The sequence below is a fragment of the Haliotis rufescens genome, unplaced genomic scaffold (genome assembly GCF_023055435.1).
Source record: "Haliotis rufescens isolate VD_foot unplaced genomic scaffold, xgHalRufe1.0.p SCAF_59, whole genome shotgun sequence".
NCBI classification, from domain to species: Eukaryota; Metazoa; Mollusca; class Gastropoda; order Lepetellida; family Haliotidae; genus Haliotis; species Haliotis rufescens.
In genome coordinates this window covers 2,683,162-2,692,257 of record NW_025964323.1, presented here as the reverse complement: position 1 = coordinate 2,692,257, position 9,096 = coordinate 2,683,162, and the positions used below count along the sequence as shown (strand labels likewise).

Genomic DNA, 9,096 nt, shown 5'->3' with positions numbered 1-9,096 from the left:
TTAGTAACGGGTGATGAAACATGGGTCTACCACTATGATCCAGAGTCAAAACGTCAATCAATGGAATGGTACTATTCCACTTCTCCGGAACCAAAGAAATTCAAGTCTTCAAGATCAGTGAAGAAAGGTATTGCTAATGTATTGTGTGATGCAAAGGGTGTGATCCTAATTGATTACTTAGCAAGTCAAAAGATGATTACCGGTGCCTACTATGCTGATTTGCTTCATCGCCTAAGAGATTATATCAAAGAAAAGCGGCGAGGAGTGCTGACTGCTAGAGTTTTACTACTTCATGACAATTCCTCTAATCACACCTTTCAAATTGCAAATCGACAATGTGGGTTCGAAGAGCTTCTTCACCCTCCATACTCGCCAGACCTGGCACCAAGTGATTTCCACCTGTCTCCTAAACTGGAAGAAAACCTTTCTGGAAAGCGCTATGACGACAACAATGACCTTAAAACTGCCGTGGATGGGTTTTTCTGGGTGGCTTCAGAAACTTCTTCTTGACTGGAATTGAAACGCTTCACAATCGATATGAAAAGTGTATTGAAATAAAATTTACAACACTTTCTAACTGTTGGTTTTGTTTGTTAGGCTCAGAACATCTTGACCAGCCCTCGTATACCGTTCGGATAAGGGTGTTTTATTGCTGTACGAACTTATAAGATGTTTTTCTTTTTGTATTGCAACTGCATGTAGTATTCATTGCGTTTGGCTGACGGTTCACGAACGCTTATCGTGTTGAAGGAAATGTGCTTATTTAATTCTAGAAAAATACTAAACCATGGCCTGTTTGTAATCTTATCCCCGCTAATGATCTCGTATAAAAGAGACTGACGCAATCGTTAGCTTACTGTTTAATCTGACACGCGAAACAGGTAAGTCGCTTTGGTCACTTAAGGTGATGTGAAGGTGATGTGAAATGGGGTTTAACGTCGCGTCCAAGATTATTGCACTTATATACACATGCACGTGTGTGTGTGTGTGTGTGTGTGTGTGTGTGTGTGTGTGTGTGTGTGTGTGTGTGTGTGTGTGATGAAAAAGCCTAATCCGTCCGCCAAGTCCGAGATCCATCAGGTTTGTTACATGCATGTATGAATGTATGTGTGTATGTGTATTTTGGTCATCAGTGTGTGGGTGTGTGTGTGTCGCTGCTTGTAAGGGTCCGGACCGATGCCGATTTGTAGTGCTAGCACAATGCGATACTATGCCGCAGTTTAAAATGAAAACCTCACTCAGACACAGTATAATGACTCCGAGCCGACCAGTCCTTGTTTTAGCCCCTTAATGTAGAGCGCCAGGCAGGATCGAACCCCGGACCTTCCGCTCTCCGGGCGGACCCTCTACATCTAGACCAAGCTGGCGGTCGATACACATAAGGAAGAAAATATATGGATGTCAACTTCTTGCACATTATGAAAAAAATGTATGGATGCCATATTTCATATTGCATCAAGTATTATGATTCCCACGAAACTTCATAATCTGAAATAACTGAAATCGTGACATGTTTTTTAACGATTCCATGGCAATAGAGATCAGACTACCCTTTCAACTGCTTGTTCGTGCGACTTTTGCATCACTTGTCATGACTCAGTTCTAGAGATATACACAGGAATCTCTGTCCCACTTATTAACAGGCATGAATGTCTAGTTTTTCTAAGCCCCACTGATATTCTGACTTCATTCCTGTCAGTATTCCCTTAATGCAAGTGCAGGAATACTGACATGAGTGCTGTCCGCATGTCAGTGGGGCTCAGATACTGGCGATTCATGCCTGCTGATAAGATGTGAGTCATAGCATGTGATGCAAGAATCAGAAGAACAAACAGTTAAAAGGATAATATATTAACTATTGCCATGGGATTCTTGAAGAGAATGTCACGAATAATCAATTTCTGTTTCTGAATATGAGCTCGGGTAGGTCACACTATAAAGGAAAATAAATGTTTCGTTATACAATATATTTTCTAATGGTTGTACCCAAAAAGCGATGATTTACATTTTCTCCAGATGTGTATGTGAGGTCTCATACCGTAGCCTGCCGGATGTCTCCGGAGTACAAATACTGTGTGGTTACGTGATGACTATGATAAGGTGTAATGTGCTACTTTTTGACACGACGACATCTGTGCAAGTGCGCTCACGTGACGAATGTATTCACAAGTACATTGTTTCATAGGAGTGGTGCATAAGGTCTCCATGTGAATGGATCTTCAGACTTCTGTTAAAATGATCACAATGCTAAATGTAGTAATGTTCTAGGCCACATGGACGTGCGGGAATATGACGTCCACGGTCCATTCCGGATCACTGTTTTCTGGGCGATTATTGTTAAGAACGACTGTTTACACAGTACTCATGATGCGTTAATCAGACCATTCGTCAATGCAGACGATTTCACTGGGAAACATATACCGTCCAGATTAACGGGGTTTCACAATATATATATTGGTTCTGATTCCAGATAACAATGGGTCTGCTGTCGTTCTGTTCAATTGCTGTTCTATTGGGGTATGACAAAGTTCTGTTCTCATATTTGTATTAATGATACTTACAGTTTTTGCTGAGCATGTATAGACTGTATGAAACTAGTGGATGGTTTTCAAATTACTCAATCATGTTCAATGGACAAAACCTTTTTAATGTTAAACTTTACACGATATACAACCTTTTCATTGGACGAGAAGTCAGTCAATTGCTAAAAGCGGCGTAAAACCATACTCACTCACTCTTCAAAGTGATTTCCTGTTACATATAGCCACTGTTTACTATGCATTTCCATATAACATAACTATTCAACAATCGCATCGTGTAGCACACATTTGTTTTGTGAACAAGGTGACATACCGTTGTTGAAAACTCAATACAAAACCAGAAAACCTTTAGCTGATGACCTGTTTCAGAAAGGTTATTGACTACACATTCAACTGCCTCCTGTGATTCGTGGCATCACATGATAAGATCCAGTACTTGGGGTAATCTGGAGGAGTGAGTGAGTGAGTGAGTACGTGGGGAGTAACGCCACTTTGAACTGTATTAGAATTATATCATGGCGGGTCAGTTTGATGTGGGAGGGAAGCCCGAAGTGATGCAGACGTTTGCCACTTTGGTGAAACTCACGGTATGGTGCTTACAAACGGAGAAACTTCATCAGGGCGAACCGGGATTCGAAACCACAATCATAGGTTTCTGGCGTGACCAAAGGACGCAAGTCTGCACAGCGAATTCCGTCCCCTCAGGCGACTGCACTATTCTTTTATATTACTAAGGGACTAATAAGGAATCGGTTGAAATCGTTTTAAATCCTTATCTTGCAGGGTTGCCTATAGCCAGCCTACAACTGACGTGGCCACAACCATATTTAACATCCTTAATACTGACCATAAGAGCTTTATAACACCGGCGGAGTTTATTGCCTACTACAGTCAGTTCGACAAAGACGGTACGTACTTCAACCTTAACCCATACATCCGATGAGTATGTCTCTAATGTATGAACATCTTGCCCCCATTTTCAATAGTCTGTGTGTCTAGGTGTTCATCTGTTTGTTTGTCTAGATGTGTATGTGTTTGTTTGTTCGTGAGTGTGTGTGTGTATATAGGTGTGCGTGTGTCTGTGTATCTAGGTGTGCGTGTGTCTGCGTGTCTAGGTGTGCGTGTGTCTGTGTGTCTAGGCGTAATTGTGTCTGTGTGTATACGTGTGTTTGTGCGTGTGTGTGTCTAGGTGTGCGTAGGCGTGCTTGTGTCTGTTTGTCCAGGTATGCTTGTGTCTGTGTGTAGGTGTGCTTGTGTCTGTGTGTCTAGGTGTGCTTGTGTCTGTGTGTCTAGGCGTAATTGTGTCTGTGTGTATACGTGTGTTTGTGCGTGTGTGTGTCTAGGTGTGCCTGTGTCTGTGTGTCTAGGTGTGCTTGTGTCTGTGTGTCTAGGTTTGCTTGTGTCTGTGTGTCTAGGTATGCGTGTGTCTGTGTGTCTATGTGTGCTTTTGTCTGTGTGTCTAGGTGTGCATGTGGCTGTGTGTCTATGTGTGCTTGTGTCTGTGTGTATACTTGTGTTTTTGTCTGTGTAACTAGGTGTGCCTTTGTGCTTGTGTCTGTGTGTCTTGGTATGCGTGTGTCTGTGTGTCTAGGTGTGCGTGCGTCTGTGTGTCTAGGTGTGCGTGTCTCTGTGTGTCTAGGCGTGCTTGTGTCTGTTTGTCTAGGTGTGCTTGTGTCTGTGTGTCTAGGTGTGCTTGTGTCTGTGTGTCTAGGCGTAATTGTGTCTGTGTGTATACGTGTGTTTGTGTGTCTAGGTGTGCGTGGGTCTGTTTGTCTAGGTGTGTTTGTGTCTGTGTGTCTAGGTGTGCTTGTATCTGTGTGTCTAGGCGTGCTTGTGTCTGTGTGTCTAGGTGTGCTTCTGTCTATGTGTAGGTGTGCTTGTGTCTGTGTGTCTAGGTGTGCGTGTGTCAGTGTGTCTAGATATGTGTGTGTGTGTGTGTCTAGGTGTGCGTGTGTCTGTGTGTCTATGTGTGCTTGTGTCTGTGTGTCTAGGTATACAGTGTACGTGTGTCTGTTTGTCTAGGCGTGCTTGTGTATGTGTGTCTCGGTGTGCCTGTTTGCTTGTGTCTGTGTGTCTTGGTGTGCATCTGTCTGTGTGTGTAGGTGAGCGTGTGTCCCTGTGTCTAGGTGCACGTGAATTTGTGTTTCTACGTGAGCGTGAGTGTGTGTGTCCAGGTTTTCTAGTATATCTCGTTTGAACATGACCCACAACCTTAATATATTATGAAAAAATAACATTTGGGAAATGTATTTAGCCAACACTGCATCTGTAAAGTAAATAACTTTATTTTAGTAGCCTATTTGCCGTGATTTAGGTAATCTAAAAATGAAAATAAATGTGCATTTCTATCTTTTTTAGCATCTCTTTAAAACATGCATCATTGAAGCCAAATAACTATACCCATATTGTATACTGATATGGTAAATAACAGAATATTCAAAGAACAAATTTTGTATTTATTGAGATATGCTTGTACATGGTTAATGTTTTGGTTGGCTAGTGAGAATTAAATGTGATCAACATGTCAAAAGAGCTGCAGTTTACCCTGATCACTGTTGAGGACGAAAGAGACCCTCCCATACCAACTGAGTGGGGATGGGTATATCAGAATCACATGGCAACTACTGGAGCTTCTGAGATGTAGTTGTAAGTCTGACAGGGTTGGTGTAGAGCAAGGTGTGACTGTGTTGTGCCACGTTTGATTAGCACACCACTTTGCATCTGTGGTCCCTAACCAATCAAAACCATTAGCCAGTGATAGCATATTGTAGTAAATAGTAATTGTGTATAGTCTATACAATATTGGTATATTTAATTGAATTTCAAGAAAGATATGCCGAAAAAGAAAGAAATACATATTTTGTAATTATTTCCACACTTATGATTACCTAAATCAACATAAATAGTCTATTATGATACGATTATTTTCTTTACAGACATAGTGTTGGGTAAATACATTCCAAAGTGCTCATTTGTTCACATTTAATAAAGAAACAAAATTAGGTTGTGGGTCATAATCAAACGAGATATACTAGAATTTCTTTCTGCGGCCATATTGGATTTGGCAGCCATATTGGATTTTGGGGGGTGGCCCATATCGGGAAATATTTGGCATGTCATTACCTACAACTGTGCCATGTTTCATGCTTTTGTCACAAAGTACACAATTGGCCCTCTATCAGTTATGAAACGTTTCCACTGTGTGCTGACCAACAAATGGATCGGATGATCAGACTCGGTGACATGGATGATTGCATAGCAACGTACCCCGACGGCCTGGATCGTTGTATACAATATCAATCACTGGATTGTCTGGTCATGACTTGATCATTTAAAGAGCGCCATCATACAGATGGAATATTGCTGAGTGTGGCGTTAAATAACAAGAAACAAAAATATGGAAACTGGTATTCAGAATGATCTTTACGTATTTACATGATCACTCACTCATGTTGAAGGCAAGGGGTCTATAAGCAAGCAGGACTTCTTGAAACTTTCGACCGACCACGCCGAGGCTGAGAGGCAGTTTACCCTGTATGACGTTGATAAGGACGGGGCATTGACTCTGAAGGATGTCAAACTAATTGTGGATATGTTTGACACAGACAGTGAGTAATAGCCGTGTTATCTAGCTACAAAACCATAAAAACCATCCGGATATATTCCTGTATATGAAGCGATGTAAACCCATTGACCAGTGGTGGCACGTGGTCCTATGCACAACGCACAGGTTAAGGTGAAGTTAAGCAACGCCCTAAGGAATCACTGAGTTGGTTGAAGTAACAGTTTTTTTTGCTTCACTGGGAATATAACCAGGTTTGGTAATATTGCACAAGAGGCAATTTTAATGAAACAATCTTTCATATCAAAGATTCCGAAACAGACTTAAAGGGGTATGACTTTCGTGTCTCGAGATCAGCCAGCCCTGATCTAAAAGCACGAGTGTGTGGATATGTAAGTGGATTTGCTACGCAGAGAGGTGCGTGGGTGAGAACAATTACCGCCACTTCGAATAGGGTTCAAATTAAATCTTTGTTACCGATGTTTATCGTAAAAGTATGGAGTTAGTATACACTGGACAATCGATGATGATCAATCCTGGGATTACGAAGGCTTTTGATTCAATTTTTTAGGCGATGGCAAGATAACATTGGCCGAGTTTAAGGCAAGCTACGCCAAGGTAAGGATATTGAACTGACATGACAAGTTCCTATAAATAGGTGCTCCTAAAGTTTCTCATGACACCTTATAATAAATAATTCTTCCGCTTACCCGACAATAGAATTAACCATTGTGTAGTAAGATGGCTTTTTACCTTTCCGTACGGTTTCCGGGGAGACTAAGGCGTCAATATCCCAGCTTGTGCGGGCCGACTAAAGAGAATCCCGGTGGCTCGTTGATTGTGGCTCATTGTGCTTCAAGTGCGTGAAATAATCATGCTATTCACCTTCTCGTTTGGCGCGATTATTTACAGGCCGCTTTGATGCCGCTTGAATAGAGCTTTATGCGGCGTAAAACAACATTGATACGTCGAAAAAGTTTGAATAACCCTCTCGGATTGACGTCATATAAACACGAGTGAGTGAGTGAGTATGGTTTTACGCCGCTTTTAGCAATATTCCAGCAATATCACGGCGGGGGACACCAGAAATTGGCTTCACTCATTGTACCCACGTCGGGAATCGAACCCAGGTCTTCAGAGTGACTTGAGAACGCTTTAACCACTTGGCTACCCGACCGCCCCCATATAAACATGACTACTTAACATGTACTAATGCATATACTGCGTACATCCGGTATCGTATCTATCTTTGCAGCTCATCGCGGGCAATGACAACACCCCTGTTGGCAAGTAGAGGAACAGTGGAGAATAACGTCGCTGTATTGAAATTAAATATAGAAGATAAAATACTATGTCTTCTTTTTCTGTCAACTTGTGTAGACCCAGAGGTACACGAGGTGACCTACATGATGTTGATCACACTATCAACTACAGGTTTCGAATCTCAACAACACAGATCCGGCTGGGTGGTCATAATGTTATAGCTTCGGCTCTTCATACCGATGACCTGGGTTCGATTCCCTACATGGATGCACTGCGAAAAGTCATTCTTGGTGTTCTCGTTGGCTGGAATAATGACACCACTCTGTATACATGTGGTATGCACCTCGTGTATTTGGGCCTATGGTCTTTTATACAATAAATATTTAAATTGCATTGAGGTCAATGGACGTTGAAGAAAGGCCTCTGAATCTTGCGTACGACCCCACTACCGCCTTGTCCTCTTACGCCCAAGGGACGCAACTCTGCACATTGAATTGTAGTGTCTTAAACCCGACATACATTAAGATGACGTATTCCATTTATGAATCATGTCCACCCACTGGATACGTGCAAGTCTCAGGGATTTAGCGATTTGAATGACTTAACATTAGGTATCAAATGCTATTTGATAACTATAGGTCATACTGCAAACACGATTTGCATTTATTTCGTATATGGTCATTGGACGGAAAACGACAAAAACTTCATTATAATTGGAAAGTGCTTCCAGTCTTTTATACATACGATATAATTTAGCTCATGTACAACATCAAAGTACTAAAATGATAACCAAGTTATTATTATTATCAAATACATATTTTAATAACTCAAACGACCACATATACATGTGATACAAAATGAGGAGTATATATTTTAGAGTCCTTTCCGCATTCACAATATACACCTATTACATTGTAACTCTTATATAGATCAATATCTAATCCCTGAAAGAGAAATACAGGTAGCCTTTATGACTTCATCCAAACTGTAGTGTTCACACACCTATCCTCAGAAATATCCTTCTGATCAACATACTGATATGTTTACCGATCCCTAAGTAGACTTATGAAACTACTTTCAGCATTTATACTCATGCTGAAATAATCAAATCAATAGTTTAACTGTTCAATCATATCTTCTGTTCATGATATCAATCACTGGATTGTCTGGTCCAGACACGATCATTTACAGACCGCCGTCTTATAGCTGGACTATTGCTGAGTGCGGCGTTAAACAACAACCAAAAATTTTAAAACAATTGTTTGATAGACATTCCTTAAAAGTTGACGTATGATAAAGTAAACACAAATATGTATTGATAACAAATGCTGGAATATACTGTTAAAGCTATGTTTCGGTATACACCCTAGACCCCTTAGACCCTAATAAATCCTTTTCCTAATAATCCATGGGACCTACTCTAACCTGGAATCCCCCCGGGTTACGGGGTTTGTTGAACACTCACTGTGTGAGTGAGATAAAATGTAACGTCACACCTGCAATGATTCATTCATAAATGTGGCTGCCATGCCCCTTTTGGTAAGCGAGAATCTATTTAGAGGGTATTCGGGACGAAAATAAAATGGTCAACATGTGACCTTCCCAGATCTGGTCGATCACGTTTCCATACAAGGGCACAGGACAGATTCATACAGCTACGTCACTTACGTGAAAGAACCTCCACCGCCACCTCTACAACTACGGCAGTACCAGGATTGCGTAGGACATCAG

General features: G+C 41.3%; 1 protein-coding gene across 1 annotated transcript; it reads left to right on the top strand.

Moving 5' to 3' along the window:
• The first annotated feature begins 810 nt into the window (after nucleotides 1-810).
• On the top strand, nucleotides 811-7,449 carry LOC124115751 (calmodulin-like protein 3). Its single transcript, XM_048385488.1, has 6 exons — nucleotides 811-881; nucleotides 2,471-2,517; nucleotides 3,324-3,448; nucleotides 5,999-6,148; nucleotides 6,674-6,720; nucleotides 7,358-7,449. The coding sequence occupies exons 2-6, from the start codon at nucleotides 2,477-2,479 to the stop codon at nucleotides 7,394-7,396; spliced, it is 402 nt and encodes a 133-aa protein (XP_048241445.1). The 5' UTR covers nucleotides 811-881; nucleotides 2,471-2,476; the 3' UTR covers nucleotides 7,397-7,449.
• Nucleotides 7,450-9,096: the final 1,647 nt, after the last annotated feature.

Coding starts and splice junctions, on each gene's coding strand:
- LOC124115751 (XM_048385488.1), top strand. CDS start 2,477: ATGGGTCTGCTGTCGTTCTGTTCAATTGCTGTTCTATTGGG. Junction 3,449..5,998: donor CAGTCAGTTCGACAAAGACG/GTACGTACTTCA, acceptor CTCATGTTGAAG/GCAAGGGGTCTATAAGCAAG. Junction 6,149..6,673: donor GGATATGTTTGACACAGACA/GTGAGTAATAGC, acceptor TCAATTTTTTAG/GCGATGGCAAGATAACATTG.